The 19,214-nt window shown below is 35.3% G+C and overlaps 1 protein-coding gene across 3 annotated transcripts in view; it reads left to right on the forward strand.

Moving 5' to 3' along the window:
• The window catches only part of LOC112662022 (MDM2 binding protein), a 71,089-nt gene that overhangs the window by 29,263 nt on the left and 22,612 nt on the right, over positions 1-19,214 (forward strand). For all 3 annotated transcript variants that reach the window (XM_025450299.3, XM_025450301.3, XM_025450300.3), the window contains exons 12-14: positions 6,198-6,371; positions 7,376-7,483; positions 15,313-15,474. In XM_025450299.3, the coding sequence (XP_025306084.1) occupies positions 6,198-6,371; positions 7,376-7,483; positions 15,313-15,474 (444 nt within the window). The remainder of the gene's footprint in view (positions 1-6,197; positions 6,372-7,375; positions 7,484-15,312; positions 15,475-19,214) is intronic.

Here is a 19,214-nt window from a genome sequence, read left to right on the forward strand (position 1 = left end):
AATAATTGTGTATATCAATTGGTTGTTTCTTAAGATATGTAGATGTAGATATATAATATTTGTCAGTCAGAGGATTTACTTCAGAATATCTTATACCCTAATCATGCTGAGATATTTTTCATTATATCATATGGAATATTATTTCCTCCTTATAGTAATACTCTTTAGTATTTTATATTGTTAAACTTTTAAAAAGAGAGGGTGTTACAAGATTTTAAGAACCACTGAGGAACATATTTGGTATAAAATATGACTTTATTTTTATTTTACTAGAATTTTGTTTGCTAATGAAACTAAGAATGATCTATCTCTTCATTATAGTTTATATATTATTTGTACAATTTGTTACATTTAAAGGGCACTGTAGTTTCTACCTCTTTCATTTTACCTATATAGTAGGTCCAAAATGGATTTTTGTTGGAGAGGACATGCAAGCCAATCAATCTCTTAAAAATTGATAGTGTAAAAATAACTGAAGAAAATAGAGGGTACATGAGTGCCTGAAGTCCATTAAGTATCTGACTCTTGATTTTGGCTCTAGTCATGATCTCAAGGTCATAAGATAGAGCCCCACACTCGGGAGAGTTTGCTTGAGATTCTCTGTCTCCCTCTGCCCCTCCTTCTGATGCTCACTCACTCCCTCTCCCTTAAATAAATCAATCTTTAAAAACAAAGAAAATAGGTAGAAGTTTTCTGTTGTGATCATTTCCCCTTATTTCTTTAGGAACTGCTATGAGAATTGAATAACAATGCTAATTGTATATCTATTACTCTCTGTAGTATTTACATAAAAACTACTTAATAACTCTTCAGTTAACATCTGCCAAACCTGGAATAACATTTTTTTAAATGACTGCATAGTCATTATGATTAGGGAAGTTCCTTAAAATAAATATTTTTCTTTTGAGAAAAATAAAATTGTTGTAATTACAGGCTTCCATGATTAAAATGCTCATAAAGGTGATGGAATGTAAAATAAATGTGGAAAGGGTGCTATGGCTTGAAGGGACACCCATAAATTGAATTGGCAAAGTGCTAAGTTTGTAAATGAATTAAAGTAACTATAACTCTTAGCAAACTTGAGTTTCAAATGCAACTGGTAACAAGGATTTTTCCTTCCTAAAACCTTTATTGAAACTCCTTTTCTAAGATTGATATTTATAAACAGTATTAATGGCTCTATTGAATAAATTTATTTTGTACTAGATGGTTGTTTAGAGAGATGAGCTTTAAGTCTCAGTATATTCATCTGTGAAATAAACCGTTTTAATAAAATTACAGTTTTCTTTGTGTATGTCTGTATACATACACACACATATATATGTATGTAAGTGTACATATATATATGTATGTATCATATTTGTGTAAATTCCAAAATGCTAAGAACTTTTTTATGAGCAGAATCTTACATTCCTAAGACAATTACATATTAAAAAGTTTATAATTCCTACACCATCTCTCCAGAAAGCAACTCCATAGCCTTTAGCAGTCCCTCCCCATCCCCAGTGCCTGCTCCTCCTCCAGCCTTTGGGCCACTACGGATCTGTTTCTTTCTGGATAGATTTGCCTATTTTGGACATTTCATATAAAAGTAATCACACAATAAATATGTCATCTTTAATGACTGACTTCTTTCACATACAGCATAATGTATTTAAGGTTTATCTTTGTTGTATGATATACCAATACTTCCTTCCTTTTCATTGCTGATTATAGCTCTGTCATTTGGATGTATCACTTATTATTTATTCACACATCAGTTGACGGACACTTTAGCTGTTGGCTCTTTGGGGCTATTGTAAATAATGTTGCCATGAATATTTGTGTACATGTTTTTGTGTGAACATTTGTTTAAAATTATCTTGAATATAAACCTGAAAGTGGAATTTCTCAGTCATATATTAATTTATAAGTTTTACTTTTTTGAGGAATTTTCAGACTTTTCTAAAGTAGCTGTACCGTTTTATATTCCCACCAAAAATCTATAAGAGTTCCATTTTCTCTATACCTATACCAGTACCTGTTTATTGTCTATAGTTTTTGTTATATTCTTCTAAGGGAGGTGAAGTGGTATCTTTGTGGTTTTGGTTTGCACGACCTTGTTGGCTAATGAAGAACATCTTTACATGTGCTTTTGGCCATTTGTATTTATCTTTGGAGGAATGTCTATTCAGATCCTGTACTCAGTTTTAATAGAGTTGTCTTTTTATTAGTGTTAGAGTTGTGGAGTTATTTATATATTCTAGATACAAATCCTTTATAAGATATATAATTCACAAAAACTTTGTTCTGTGGGTTGACTTTTCTTTAATTGATTAGTAATATTTATTGAATAGTTAGTATATGTCAGGCAATGATCTAAGTAAGCACTTTCCCTGCAGCATCTCACATTTAATCCTCATCATAGCAACCTTGTCATATGGATACTTCTTTTTTTTTTTTTAAAGATTTTATTTATTTATTTGAGAGAGATACAGAGGCGGGGCGAGTGGCAGAGACACAGGCAGAGGGAGAAGCAGGCTCCATGCTGGGAGCCTGATGTGGGACTGGATCCTGGGTCTCCAGGATCACGTCCTGGGCCGAAGGCAGGCTCCAAACCGCTAAGCCACCCACGCTGCCCTTTTTAAAATTAATAATTTTTATTTTTTAGAGCAGTTTTAGAGACTCAGCAAAATTGAGCAGAAAGTACAGAAAGTTTCCATATAGCCCATGTCCTCACATATAATCTCCCCTGTTACCAACGTTCCACCCCAATGGTACATTCGTTAAAATTGATAAGCTTGCATTGACATACCATTATAACCCGAAGTCCATAGTAGGTTGACTTTTCATTCTCTTGAGGGTATACTTTGAAACACAGAAGTTCTGAATTTTGGTGAAATTTAGTTTTCGCTTTTTTTACTTTTGCTTTTTCCTTTTGTTTCCTTTTGTTTTTCCTTTTGTTTGGGTCTCTTATTTAACAAACCATGGCCTAATCCAAGGTCATGAAGATTTATGCCTTTAAGAGTTTTAAAGTTTGGTTTGTAAATTTACATCTATGATCCATTTTGAATTAATTATGATATATATATATATTGTGAGGTAGATGGGTAGGGGGTCCAGCTTCATTCCTTTGCATATTGGTTGTTCAATTGTTCCAGGACCATTTGTTGAAAAGACTGTTCCTTCTCCATCAGATCGTCTTGGCACCTTTGTTGGAAATCATTTGACTGTAAATGTGAGGGTGTATTTTTGCACTCTCATTTCTGTTCATCTGTATGTCTGTCCCTCAATGTCTTGATTATGGTAGCTACATAGTAAGTTTTCAATCAGGGAAATACGGATCCTTTAAGCTCCTTTGCTCTCATCACACATTCAAATTCTTCTCATTTCTCTATCCTCTCAGAATGATTATACAATAATTTTAAATTAATATCCATTGTTTTAATTATTATGAGTATGTAATTGCTCTTCAATGTTTGAAGTGTTATTTTTCCTTTCCTGTACAGTCTTTTGTTTTAGCTAGAGCTAGTGAATCTTTTTATATATCTAGCCATAGAGCCTTCTCCCAGTGGTAAAACTCATTTCAGTACCTTCAGGCACATTAAGTATTCTATCAATGTTTGTGTAAGAAATCTCTTCCAGATCTTTATGACCTGTCTAATCCAGACTTCTTTTTCTAGATGTGTTCCATAGCTTTGGGTTTAAAAGACTATTTATTCATCATTATGGAAATTTCTTCTGCCCTTCTTTTGTTGGTATCTTTAATCTTCCTCTTTCTTCCTTTAGTCCCCTGTTTTAGTGGAGCACATTCTCTAAAATCTTCCTGAAATTTTGAAGGTATTGTTCCATTGTCTTCCAGCTTTTATTTTTGTTTTTATTTTTTATTTTTTAAAGATTTTATTTATTTATTCATGAGAGACACAGAGAGGCAGAGACATAGGCAGTGGGAGAAGCAGTCTCTTTGTAGGGAGCCCGATGGGGGACTCCATCCCCAGAGCCCAGGGTCATGCCCTGAGCCAAAGGCAGATAGATGCTCAACGGCTGAGCCACCCAGGCCACCCTGTCTTCCAGCTTTTAGTGCTGTTGTTTAGAATTCTAGTGCTATTTTTTCCTAATTTTTTAAAATAGGAAACCCATATTTTCTCTGGAATTTTGTAGAATCTTCTGAATCTTTCTGAATTTACATGATCATGTACCTTGGTGGCTCTGTTTATATTCTTATATTGGGCTCTCAGCATTCCTGGAAGCTTGTCTTTTTTTCTTTTTTAAGACTTTAATTTATTCATGAGAGACACACAGAGAGAGACATAGGCAGAGGGAGAAGCGGGCTCCTTGCAGAGAGCCTGATGTAGGACTCAATCCCAGGACTCCGGGATCATGACCTGAGCCAAAGGCAGACGCTCAAACACTGACTCACCCAGATGCCTCAGCTGGTCTTTTTATTGTGGAAAGTGTTCTTATAATTATTTTGTTGGTAATTTCCTTGCCTGTGCTTTTGCATGTTCTCACTTCTGTCATTCCTGTGTAGATGTTGTTCCTCCTGGATCGTGTGTCTGTGTCTCTTTCCCTTCCTCCACTATTTTCCATTTCTTTGCCTTTTTTGCTATGCATTCTGTAGATTCACTGAACTTTTTTCTTAATGTTCTTATAATCTGTTTTTATTGAACAGATGCAATATCTTCTCTGAGGATTTTAATGATCTGATTGGTTTGTTTGTTGTGTGTGTGATTTCTTTTTACTGCATATTCTTTGTTTCCTTGCAAGCACTTTTTTCTATTTATTTTGGCATCTAGTTTTCATACTAGCAACTCTCCTTAAGAGCCCATAACTTTTGCCTGCCTGTCATATTTAAGAGATGGTATCAGTAAGCTAATGGGAAAATTTGAGTGCAGGATTATAGCTTGTTGACTGTGATCTTCATTTTAGAGTGATCTCATTGGGATCTTAGCTGACTCTGATGTTGGGATCCTTCAGTCTTTCTTCTAGGACTGATCACATTTCCAAAAGAAATTTCAATTCTGTTATCTAGCTTCTAAAATTCTAGAAGTTATGTAGGTAAAGAAGAGTAAAGGGCCTCAATATTCAGTATATCAGTATACAAATACACATTTTAACCACTGATAATTAACTTTAACCCTCCTCTCTGTCCAGTATCTCTCAGGAAGGAGACACCTTGTTTTACTTTCTGCAAAGAATAAACAGTAGTCTTCTGGGCTGGGGAAAGGACAATCATGTGTCTCAGTAGAATAAGGAGTGGTCAGGATGCCAAACTGCTTCTCACAGACTTCAACCTGTTTTCTTATTTCACCTTCACATTGCTTCCAGTGCCACCTGGGACCATCATCCCAGAGTCTTGTCAGGGATTGTAGTATAAATTATGTTGCTTCTAAACTTTCTCTACTGTTTTTCTCAGCTTCCTTAGCAGTCTGTTACCAATTATTCATCTGCTTTCCTGCTTTCAAAATTAGTTGCTATTGTCTCTTCTGTCAGATATTAGTCCTTGTAGATTTGTGCTATTTTAAAAATCTCTTTATTCTCATTTTGTGGAATTTCAGCAGATAGTGAAAATGAATGCCTATGTCCAATTTACCATCTTCAAAAAAAAGGGACTCTACTTCTATTTTTAATCTCAAAGGCTTCACAGTTTTTCTTTGACCTTCACTATAACCCTCACTTGATTTGTTTTTAAAATATACAAGAAGCTGTCTTAACTGACCTTCATGTAACTGGCATGCCAGATTAATGAGTACTCTCCATTCCCTGTAAAATACATTATGAATGCCCACTGCAGAACCGAATAGCTACCCTAAAGTGTATCTGCACACTTCTGCTCCACTAGTTGAATTGTATGTGCTTGCAGGGGTCAGTTTCTTCCATTTTAAAGAAATAGAAGCTGGAAGTAGTAGTTGATATATTATGGATGTGGTCATACAAGAAAGATACCATGGAACTCTAGTGGGCCATTTCAAAAGCTAATGAAAAGTACACATAATTTTAAAGTAAAATGTTTTAAAGTAAAAAACAATCATTTTTGTTATGAATTTCAGCTTTCAGTTTTCTGAGTTAAATGAATAAGTGCTACCCAAAGTGTATTATATAATAACTTGTTTTCAAAAAACATAGAAAGTCATTATAGCCTGTAGGCCAAATATATGATTTTGCCATGTTGCATGTTGAATTTTCACATACTTAACAAGATAATTGTTTTTGTTTAGTTCCAGATGTTGAAGTGAAAGGAGAGTGTTCTAGCTATTATCTCCTCTTACAAGGTAATGGTGACAGAAAATGTAAAGCCACATTGATTCATTCAGCCAACCAGATCAATGGCTCATTTGCACTCACTTTAATTCATGGAAAGATGAAAGCAAGGACAGAAGAAGCCAAACTGAGTAAGTGTTCATTTTAGGTGGAAAATGTTTTTATTTTTTTTATTTTTATTTTTTTAAAATTTTATTTATTTATTCATGAGAGACACAGAGGGAGAGAGAGGCAGAGACACAGGCAAAGGAAGAAGCAGGCTCCATGCAGGGAGCCTGATCCTGGGACTCCAGGATCAGGCACTGGGCTGAAGGTGGTGCTAAACTGCTGAGCCACCCGGGCTGCCCAGAAAATGTTTTTATATTTGTTTGTATATGCAGTTAACTTAGGTGGTTTTTAATGAATTTATTTTCCCCAAACTCCATTTCCCTTTCAATTTGCCTTTTATTTCAAACATATTATAGCATGTTTGGGCAGTTTAGAGTCCAGATAATTAATCCCTTTTTCATTATACTTGGTAAAATTTAGTGGGTTATCTTTCGATTCCAAATAGGAAACTTTTAGTATTTTCCACATTAAACATATTTTTCTATAATTTATCCCTCATTTTTAGTTACTTCCTCTCAAGCATCTTGTTCCATTTTATTGCCCATCTTGAAGTTAACTTCTCTTAGAGCATTGTTCTAAGAAGCCACCAGGTTTTTTGACCCAGCCTGAAGTCATTTACTGTCATTTACTATCAGTTTCAGAGAGCTAGCCTAGATTGATTGTGGAAGGACTACACAATGGGTGAATGGTAGGTGTGGTTGATTGGGCATCTTTAGAGACTAGCTCTCATACTCCGTCTCTGCTTTGTTTAGGAGTTTGAGTAGCTGAGCCCGTAAAAGAAAATGTTATGGAGGGATTTCTACTCTGTTACTTGAATTCCCTCAATTTCAAAGGGAGGTCAGAGCTTAAAATGCAAAATAATTTAGTATACTTGATTACTACATCTTAATTATTATTTTGAAATAAGCAAGAGCAAGAGAGATGGGTAACTGACTTTTATTTTTTAAAAGTGTTTAATAACATTTTCTGTGAACTGAGTATTATTGTCATAGAACATCCTTAATACTGACTTTTTTCTATTTCTCAGGCTTTCCTTTTGACTTCTTGTCACTTCCACATTTTTCGGGTGAGCAACTTATACAGAGAGAGAAACAGTTAGCTAATGTTCAAGCTTTGGCTTTGAAAGAATGTCTGAGTAAGTAATGATTTGTACATTTCATTCTATGTTAAGAATGTTAACTCGTTCAGACACAATGCTTTGTTACTGTCATACTTTTTCTTACACATTTTGTCTTTTAGGTAAAATGCTTATTTGTAGAACTATCCTTGATAGAGGTGATGCAGAGTAGGAAAGGTCTGCAACCTTTTTCCATCGGATTCAGAATCTTCCTATCTATTCGTACATTGCCGTTAACATTTATAAAAATATATATATATATATTTTAAAGATTGAGTTATTTATTTGAGAGAGAGAAGACGGGGAGAGGGACCGAGGGAGAGGGAGAGAAAGTCTTAAGCAGATTCTACACTGAATACGAAGCTGGAGCCTGATGGAAGGCTCAATCTCATGACCCTGAGATCATGACCTGAGCCGAAACCAAGAAACTGGGCTATCCAGGTGCCCCATAAAAATATTTCTTTAGGAAAATTTTGTATTCCATTCTTCCATTTTTAAAAAAATTCTGATTAATATAGATCTTTTTATAAAATTTCCCATATATTTTTGGTTGTAACAGTAGGATAGAGACTGCAGAGAGAAGAAAATACAACTACAGATAAATTAATGTGCTAACTTGACTATTGATTCTTAGACTTTTACTATTACTAACAACACATTTCATATATATGGCAGAATGAAGTTAGCATTATGGATTTTTCCTTATTCAGGAAGCTAACACTTTTTCCAAGAGTCATAGTTTAAGGTCTTACCTCTATTACTAAATCTTAACTTGGGGGATCCCTGGGTGGCTCAGCGGTTGAGCGTCTGCTTTTGGCTCAGGGTGTGATTCCAGAGTTCCGGGATCAAGTCTCACATTTGGCTCCCTGCATGGAGCCTGCTTCTCAAAAACAAAAATAAATCTTAACTTGGTATCAGTCTTAACTTTTTTAAACAAATAATCATTAATTACTACCTACTATGAACTTATTTTAAGGCAATTGATAGAGAATTTTTATTTGATTCAAATTGTGAAGCCTCTTTAGTTGCATATAAAAAAAGATGATAATTAAATTGAGTAGATACATTATAAAATAACAACTGTCTATTTTTTCTTTAAAAGCATTTTAAAACTATCTTGAGTTCAGTAGCCTATTTTATTCAATGGAAAATAATTTTAGAATACTTGGTCTCAATTATTCAAGAATTACCTACTTTTTCAATTGTGCAAATCAGGGTAATTGTGTAGTCTTGAGCTTCTCCAGCCATTGATTTTTTTTTTAATTGTATCGATATTAGCGCAAGGAAAATAGTTAGAAAGGCAGATCGGTTTCAATAAAAAGTAGTACATGTTAAAACCAAGAAAAAGAATAAATACTGAAATAATATTTATTGGCTAGAAAACTCTTATTTCAAATATCAACCTGCAGTATTATTCACCTCTTGACTTTGTTCCGTCCCTGCTACACTCGTCTTCAGGCCCTGCTTCCTTGCCTTAAGCCTTTTGCAGCTCCTTGTAACAAAATTCCCTCAATATCTCCCCTTTCCTTCATTTCACCTCTCTTCCTAACCCTTCCAACCAGAAAAACTGCCAGAGTAGAAAAATAGGCTGCTCTCTGAAGCTGACACATTTCTCCTTTGAGTATGAAGAGTTAACCCTCCTAGATAGGTGGGAAGGGAAATACTAACAGCTATAACCAGACTGCTGCCTGCAGGTGTGGTTGGAAACTCTACTGGGGAAAAAGGGAAACAGGAGTGGTAGATAAATGTAGAAGCACCAGTAGCTGAGCTGTACCACAGTTGTAAGGATGCCACAGCTCTGGGCAAGGTGCAAGGACAAGTAGGGGGCCAAAAGTTGAGGGAAAGCTTACAGCTAGTAGCTGCTAGAGATACCAGCTCTGGGCATATCCATGAAATGACCAGTTTGTAATCCAAAGCATTAAATCTTGATGAAAATTAGTGATTCAATTAATCAATTTGTGATGGAAATATTTGCTGAACCAATCTCTTCTTTACCCAGAGAGTCAATACTGGATTTAAAATTTGGGGTAAAGTTATATCAGTTAAGTTCCTGTATCTCAGAAGACAAAGTAACAGCAAAACAAAGTTTCTTATGTAAGAATTTCTGAATGTATAATTAATTTACACATGGTGAAAACTAATATATTAAGAACAACTTTCTTTGGAAAAAAATCGACAATTCAGAATCAGTACAAAGTTTATAGTCTTTGCTATGAAACAAAAAGTTGTTCAAGACGATTTTTTCAAAATTATCAACAAGACATGGAGTAGACGTACTATCTCTCCACTGTTTCTCTGACCAGTACTGAATCAGAAAGAGCAACTGGAAAAGTTTTTATGAAAATGTACATACATTATTGAGACACTTTGTTTTTTAAAATACACAAAATTCAAATAAAATTTCTGGTATGGTTTTATTTTTAGAATAATTACTTCCAAGGGGACCTGGGTGGCTCAGTTGGTTCAGCATCTGCCTGCAGCTCAGGTCATAATCCCGGGGTCCTGGGATCAAGCCCCACATAGGGCTCCCTGCTCGATGGGGAGCCTGCTTCTCCCTCTCCCTCTTGCTCCACCTGCTTATGCTCTCTCTCCACCTCTCAAATCAATAAATAAAAAATCGTTAAAAAAATAGAATAATTACTTCCAGGAGTTTTATTTATTTTTAAAAATTATATTTAATACTATTATATTAGAATTATTTGTATAATTTTATAGTTTTTTTTACTTGATTTTTTGGTAGTTCATAACTTCTTATATTTGAAAATGTTAATATCTTGTTCACTGATTATTTTAAAGAAAAGGTTTAAGAATGCTAGATTAAAAAAAAAAAAAAAAAGAATACTAGATAAGTTTTAAATAAAGACTATTTATTATGATGCAAGATAAATCCAAAACAACAGTGTTGTCATTTCACTCCAGCATTGCGGTCACTACTCTGAGTTTCCCACATCTTTTTTTTTTTTAAGATTTTATTTATTTATTCATGAGAGACACACAGAGAGAGAGGCAGAGACACAGGCAGAGGGAGGAACAGGCTCCAGGCAGGGAGCCCGACGTGGTACTCGATCTTGGGACTCCAGAATCACACCCTGGGCTGAAGGCGGCACTAAACCGCTAGGCCACAAGAGCTGCCCATCCCATATCTTTTTTAAATTTATAGAGCCTAATACAAACCTGATTGACACTCAGTCTCTGGTACTTTTAGATATTCTCCTCTATATTTTTCTTTAATAAATGCTAAGTTCTTGCTAGCTTTCTCAGGAATAGCATTCTTTTGCTGATTCATTTTTAGACTTTAGTCCAATATTTGTCTCCCAGAATTTTGCCACCATGTGCAAACTCATTTATTTATAGATTATTTTTTGCCTCAGTGAATTATTCGTTCATAACCCTGTTAAACTTCATCTATTCCCTATTTCTTTTTCTGACATCAGGGCCAGGAGGAAGTCTTACTCCACTCTCCAGATAGCCCAATGTTGTAATATAGTTGGCTGTTTTAATAAGCATGAGTTAGGTTCATGATTTGTTTATTTTTAACATTAATAAAAGTGTAGAGCTAAGTTCTAAAGCACATTACCTATTGTGCGTCTTTCAGATAAAAACAAATCATTGATAACTTTTTGTTTTAGAATGGCACCCAGCAGATTGTGCTTCACATAAAAAGCTTCACTGCTTTTTATTTTCTCACTTGTAATAACAACAGTATATTTTACAATCTTGCTTTACCATTACTAATGTTCTTGAGTGCAGGAACCATGTGTTACTTATCTTGGATCACAACTGGAATGACCCTACCAATATCCACACTGGGAAGGTGGGATTTTGCAGAGGCATTGTCGTAAAACTGATGTTCCAAAGTAGGACCTCTAGGCTGGCTGCTTTCTTCTCAGTCTACTCTCTTGCAATATTTATGTATTGCCCTCATGTAGTAATGGGCTCTAATTCTCAGTGCCTAAGGGCACAACACAGTGCTTTGTATACAATACATAATAAATGTCGAATTGAATTCTCTATGCATTTACAATTTACTATTTTATTTACTCATGTTATTAGTCCAGAAGTGTTTTAAAAATGTCATACTTTTATTAAAATAATACATGGGTCTAGTTTAAGATGCAAATGGTATTGACAAACTTGATGTGGACACTAGCAGTACCCTACTGTCTCCTCTCCATCTTTCAGCCTCTCTCTGCAGCAGCTACCTGCAGCTGTTTGGCTGGTTTTCTTAACATTTCCTCCAGTTCTGTTAATAGTATCTGAATGCTGCTGTTTCTTAATTTGCCAGTTGAAGACATTATCTTAGCATCTATCTATGGAAGATTAAGACTCAGTTTTCTCATATCATCTTCACTCTCCCTTTCCACCCTTTACAGTGAAGTCTTGAATTTTGGCAAAATCAGTGGTTAGTTTTAACATTGTTATCCATCTCTCTCTCTCTCTCTCTCTCTCTCTCTATATATATATATATATATATATATATATAATATATCACCTCTCTTGTATAATCTTTGTTTTTCTTATGGTTGATAATCATTTTTAATTTGCCCATTCTTCCATACAGGCAAAATATTATTATGTTTTTCCAGAGGCCCCAACATTTTTCTACATACTTCCCATTAAATTCATTGTATGTTCAAAGACAGCAGTTCTTTTTATTTCTCTTTATTTTTTTTTCAGAGTGTTCAATATTTTGTTCTGATAGCAGAACATTTGAGACTTCTCTTTCTTCTCTTCTTTTGGAGTCTCCTTTTTTCTAGACCCCTGTTCTCCCTCCTCCTTGGATTACTCTCTAACTTGGTTGGAGCATATATTTCAGTAACTACTTGAGTTAAACTTTGTGGAGCATAAATTTTTTTAAGCTCTTGCGTATCTGAAAATATCTTTACTTGATTGATAGATTGTGAAGAATCCTAGGTTGAAAATCATCTACCTTCAGAATTTTGAAGACATTGCTTTATTATCTTCTGTGTGACTGTGTTCCTATTGAGAAATGTAATACTATTCTTATCCTTTGTAGTGTTTTATTTTTGGCTTGTTTTTACCCCTTTCTGGAATGTTTTATCTCCAGAAGCTTTACTCTGAATCGTGCTGTGTATGTATTTTCCATTCTCTTTCTCTGCCCTATATTTATTAAGCTATGTATTTGATGAGCCATTTCAATAGAAGATTCACATTCTTAAATCTGAAAACTTTTATCTTTAATAATTTTGTTTCTTTCCTGTTTTTTTTTTTTTCCTTTTTAGAACTTTTGTTAAGCATATAAAAATACCTGAACAGAATACCAAATTTTCTTTCCTATTTCCATATTGTTTTCTTTTTGTTCTAGTTTCTGGGCAATATCTTGCATTTTTTTTAATAGATTTTATTTATTTATTCATGAGAGACAGAGAGAGAGAGAGGGAGAGAGAGGCAGAGACACAGGCAGATGGAGAAGCAGGTTCCATGCAGGGAGGCCGATGTGGGACTCGATCCCAGGTCTCCAGGATCAGGCCCTGGACTGAAGGCGGCACTATCTGCTGAGCCACTGGGGCTGCCTGCATTTTTTTTTTTTTAAGCCCTTTTATGGAATGTTTAACATTTGAGCTCTCATGGGCTTAATTTTTAAAAGTCTCTTCTTGTTCATCAACTGTTCTTTTATTTAAGGATCCTGTACTTTCTTTTATTTAAGGATCCTGTACTTGTTTCATGGGGTGTATTATCTTCTCTTAGTTCTCTGAGAATATTAATTATAGCAAACTTGCTTTTGTTCCCTGCAGGTTTTTTGTTTGTTTCTGCTGGGCTTCTTTTTCCTTTCGCTTGCTTTATTTCTCTTTTTCATTTTGGACTTTTCTGATTTGAGAGTCTCAACAAATAAACCCCTCTTTACTCTCCTAAAGTTGGAACCAATTGAGAAATAAACCTAAGAAACACTGATGGAGATAAATAAAAAATAAAAGCTGTATTGAAGGATATGACATTTTAGATCTATGGCCAGTTGAGCTAACCTCCTTGAGTGAAGAACTGGACAAATACATATCAACCCAATGGGGGCAGGGCCTTTACCATATGGTAGGGAGCATGCATCCTGAGGACTTGCCAGCTCGGAGGATAGTTGGAGAGAAGGATCTGATCAGAGCATGCCTTGTTTCTACTCCAGACTAGCTCTGTGAGTGATGCTAGGGAGACAGGATCTAGAACTGTTGCTGGATCAAAGTCCTTCCTTACATGTGTAAGCATAAGACCATGGAAATGCAGAGTCCCTCTTTCCCCAATACCTTTTTTTTTTATTCTTTACTTAAATTCCATGTAGTTAACATATACTGTATTATAGTTTCGGGGTAGGATTTCGTGATTCGTCAGTTGCATTTAACACCCAGTGCTCATTATGTCAAGTGCCCCCCCTTAATGTCCATCACCCAGTTACCCCATCCCCCCCACCTCCCCTCCAGCAACCCTCAATTTGTTCCCTAGAGTTGAAGTCTTTTATGGTTTGCCTCCCTCTCTGTTTTTATCTTATTTATTTTTCCTTCCCTTCCCCTATGTTCATCTGTTTTGTTTCTTACATTCCACATGTGAGGGAAGTCATATATTTGTCGTTCTCTGATTAACTTATTTCACTTAGTATGATACCCTCTAATTCCATAAATGTCATTGCAAATGGCAAGATTTCATTCTTTCTGATGAGTGAGTAATATTCCATTGTCTATACAGACCACATCTTCTTTATCTGTCCATTCATCTGTCAATAGACATCTAGGCTCTTCCCATATTTTGGCTATTGTGGACATTGCTGCTATAAACATTGAGGTGCAGGTGCCCTTTGAATTACTATGTTTCTGTCTGTACACTTTTAAATGGGAAGCTTTACATACCCTTCTCTAATATACTGTCTGGTAATCTACACCGTAAAGATGTCGAGTGACAGGTCATCATTTTGGTTGAGAGCTCCTATCCCTACACCTCCACTTCAATATCAGGGTCAAGCTCTTTTTTTTCCAGGGGCATTCAGTGTTTCAGAAGGGGAATCCTTTAATCATTCTAGTGGAGCTTTTGTAGCTGCTAGCTTTCTGGCTATGGGGCTTGGAGTCAGACCTTTCAGTATGAACACTTCTTGTTAGTCCCTCAGTTTTAACCCGAGCCTCAGTGTTACCTTTCAGTGTGCCTGATGCTCAATGGGCTAGGACTTCTTTCTTGCTTCTCCCCCAGGAAAAAAAAAAAAAAAAATGAGAACAGAGTCTCCTGGCTGTGAGGGGTTGAGGGTACGGTGAAGACCTTTACTTCTGACTGCTTCTTCCCTATGCCTCCAGTCCTGCGTTAGCCTGGACCTCACCATCATCTTCCTAATGCCTCACAGTAGCACCTCTGCAGGCTCCCAGATGACCCTTCCTCTGCTGTAGCAGCTCAGTTACCACTCTCAAACTGTCATTATTTATTGTTTCTGCTTTTCTTTTCCTTTTCTTAATTCCTTGCTGTGAGTGTAGGTTTGGGGAAGGAGAAGAAAAAGGTGGAAGTGTCCCAACTACCACATTTAACTGAAAGTCTTACAGGTGTTATTTTCACATAAACACCAACATTCTTAGTGCTCTGCAGTATATCCTAAAAACTTGCAAACTCCCCTTTACCATTTTTCACCTCTTGGTGTTAACAGATTACTCTATTTTTGTTTATCTCACATAACTGGAAATTCTATCATTACCTACAGATGGGGTTAAAATGAAAACAGGCCTACAGCAATAGGAATGCTGATGTGCTGGAGAAATTCACCTATTTTACTTTTGAAAATATTTCTCCTAAAAGGGTAGTAGAGGAATTTCGTGAGAGTCTTTAGAATAATAGTCATATGGCTAATCGTTTTTGTTGTCTTACAGAAAGGAGAAAGTTGGCAAAGCAGCCTGAAGCAGTTTCTGTTGATGAATTCAAAAGTCTATTGATACTCACAAGGGAATCCTTTTTAGAGCATTTTGATGCTGTTATTCCTAAAACAATTCCAATAAAGACAGACAAAATTAAAACCTCCAATATGTTAAATGGTAAGTTTTTTGTTAGTTTAAATATGGATTCTTTTTGTACGTATGGCATTTATGACATTTCTTATTAAAACCAATAAAATGGTGATCAAAAATATTTTATACATTTAAACAGTGATATATGTATTTGTTTATACAAGTATGTGTATGTATTTGATGAACTATTTCTCACCATTTAAACTAAAAACTTCTTTCATTAAGCATGTTTAATATTATTGTTTTTGAGCAGAGGGAGAATCATTTTAAGGTGATTCCTCTTACTACTATTACTAAGCTGCTAGATAGGTGGATTTTTATAAAGCTATGTTTTCATAAGATGAGAACAGTAGAACCTACACGTAAGTTTATGATTATTAAAACTACCTACAATTAGATGCTCCACATTTGCCATACATTATAGCAGGAACAGTCAGCAAACTCCACTGAAGGAGCAGGAAATCATTTCTATATTAACTTGCATTTCTATTTTCTCGGTTCCTATTCTTGTGATATATTTGAATACAATGAAGCTTTACAGAATCTAACAAGAAAGCATTTGATTATTGCCTGGCATTTTATTTATTTATTTTTTTTATTTTATTTATTTATTTATTTTTATTTTTTTTTATTTATTTATTTTTTTGCCTGGCATTTTAAAAGTACAGGGTAATTTTTTGTTTTTATTCCAGGAGAATCATTTTTATTCTATAAGTTGATAAGAAAATGACCAAAGAATCAAGTAAACAGTAATGTCTGTTGAAAGCCTTTCTCTGTTTGACACCATAAAGATAAACAAAGAAGTAAAAATTTGGATCCCTGACTTTCAGCAGGCTTATGATCGATTTCAGAAGCAAAATAAAATAGAACACAGAGCCATTTCAAGAGCCCAGGCTCTGGAGCTCAAGTGCCAGGGCTCTAATCTGAGTTTTGTCACTTGTTAGCCAAATGTCTTTGGGCAGTTATTCTATCTCTCTATGCCTTCGCCTCCTCGTGTTTAAAATGGCCTTAATACTATTACCCACTCACTAGGGTTATTCTGAAGATTAGATGAGCTGACGTATGTGAGAACATAATAAATGCCGAAGAGCCGTTAGCTGTTATTTGTATTATCATTATCATCATCATGACATATCAGTAAGAAAGTTCAGTTAACAGTACGGAGTAATCTGACAGGTGTTAGAGACAGTGTCAAGTTTCTTGTAAATGGGAAATGTATTCAATAAATGAGAGACACAGTTTCTTGTTTGCAGCATGGACTCTGGATCCAGACTAACAAGGCTGGATGTGGCCCTGCAGCTTACCTGCTGTGTGACCTTGGGCAAGTTTTCTAACCTCTCTGAGCCTCAAGCTTTTTTTAATCTTTAAATTAGAGATGGCATAGGTTGTTACAAGGATTAAAGGAATTATTTATAAATTGCTTAGAAAGTCACTTGGTATGAAGTGCTATATGTTTGTTTTTATTTTTATTTATTTTAAAAATATTTTATTTATTCATGAGAGAGAGAAAGAGAGAGAGAGAGAAGCAGAGGCACAGGTAGAGGAAGAAGCAGGTTCCATGCAGGGAACCTGACATGGGACTCAATCCCAGGTCTCCAGGATCACGCCCCAGGCTGAAAGTGGCACTAAACCACTGAGCCACCTGGGCTGCCCTATATGTTTGTTTTTAAATAAATGAATGTGAATTTAAAGGAGAGGAATATAAGTAGGGTAGGATAGTCACAGAACACGTTGTTAGGAGTGAAGGGACTCTGTTGTAGGTCTTGAGTGATACATAGGATCTAGGTTGAGTGGAGAACACATTTTCCAGGGAGAAGTTCCATACCTATACCCAGAGTCATGAAGGCAACAAACTGAGATCCAGAGAGAAGTTGGCTTACTCAGAGGACTTGTGGAGGAGATAATAGTTGGAAGATAGGAAGGGTTGAAGTCATTACACAGAGTTTTTCTGTAAGTATGGAAATTTATCTCACAGTTACCCGTACGAAGTCAAGTCCTAGGACACTGTTAACACACTCTGTTTACAGGGGTGTTCATTTTAAAATATAAATCAGATTATATCACTCCTTTCCTCAAACCTTTGTCATTGCTTTCCATTGTACATAGAATATGTCATCCTTAATATGGCTTACAAAAACCCTAACTGATGTCTGATTCTAACCTTCTCCATTGCCACATTTCTGTTTCCTTGGTGGCACAGAGAGTCTTTCCGTTCCTTGAGCACGTCACATCCCTTTTTACCTCAGGAACTTTATACACAGAGGATCCTCTTTCTGGAATACTTTTCTCCCAATCATTACCTGATTAACAGGCATTCTTCATATCTTGACTTAAATGCTACTTCCTCAAAGAAGCTTTTTTTCCCAGACCTTCCTCAGTTTAAATTGTTTCCTGTTGTACTCATTTTCTGTATCTTTCTTTAAATTATTTTTCACATTTTAAGTTATATACTATAGATGTAATTATTTGTTAACTATTTGTCTTCACTCTGAATCATATGTTCTCTGAGAGTAAAGAGTGATGCCTACTCTCCATTGCCCTAGAGTACTGTACCTGGCACATAGGAGTTCATTCCTCCCAAAAGTCATGTTGAACAAATGAAAGAAACCTTGAAGATTTTTTAGAGCCTGAAGTGAAATTTGAGATGACTTCCAGGAATGAAGTTGTGATCTTTAACATCCTTTGTAGCTTTTGTTTGAATAAATACATCTAAATGCAAAATACAGGGCAGCCCCTGTGGTGCAGCGGTTTAGCGCCACCTGCAGCCTGGGGTGTGATCCTGGGGGCCCAGGATTGGGTACCACGTCGGGCTCCCTGCATAGAGCCTCCTTCTCCCTCTGCCTGTGTCTCTGCCTCTCTCTCTCTCTGTGTCTCTATGAATAAATAAATAAAAATCTTAAAAAATAAATAAGTAAGTAAGTAAATGCAAAACACACAGCAAAAGAAGCAACAATGCCAGTCCCATTATTTAACAACCACACTCATCAGGAATTATTGCTCACCATCAGGATTATTGATTTTTTTTTTTTTTTTTTGTAGAAACTCTAGCATGGGTAACATGAAAATCAGCATGAAAAAAATGTCTTGATATAACCATTTCATATATCCATTGCCACATAGTTGCTAAAAACTTTCACAGTGTCAAATGAGATATCTGGACTCAAAATATAGTAACTGTCTCCTTTTACCTCAGACCATTGGGGTACATAAGCACACTGCACAAATGAGTTTTCTAGGTAATTTTATAAGATCGCAGTTTTATTTTAAGTATTTTAATAAGAATCTTCTGGTATGTACTTATAATTCTTACTTTATTAAACAGAATATGCCAATTACAATATAAGTTTTCTTTGTGATTTATTCATATTTATGTACATAAGGCTATGATGGCCTATATTACTATCTACATATTATCATCTGCAATATTACTTCCTTTTTGTTTACTGTGATTTGTGTAGGGGAGGTTTTGAGCCCCTATTTCCTTATTGTATCATTTTCATTTCTTTGTTTCTCCTATAAAGTAAAACTTTTTTTTTAAAGCAGTGTTCTTGGTTTCTCCAAGAACAAAAAAGAGGCCCTTTTTGTGCTTTTTCATCGTAAACATGGTGTCCTGATTGCCACATAAATAAAATATTGTCTTACTTTACTGTAAGAATTGTATTAAATTATTCCCCAAAAGTACATGTGCATGTCTCCATCCATTCCTTAATATTTAGCCTATGTCATTTATACTTATATAAATTGTATAGTCAACATTAATAATTAAT

The sequence above is a fragment of the Canis lupus genome, chromosome 13, assembly GCF_003254725.2.
Source record: "Canis lupus dingo isolate Sandy chromosome 13, ASM325472v2, whole genome shotgun sequence".
Lineage (NCBI taxonomy): Eukaryota > Metazoa > Chordata > Mammalia > Carnivora > Canidae > Canis > Canis lupus.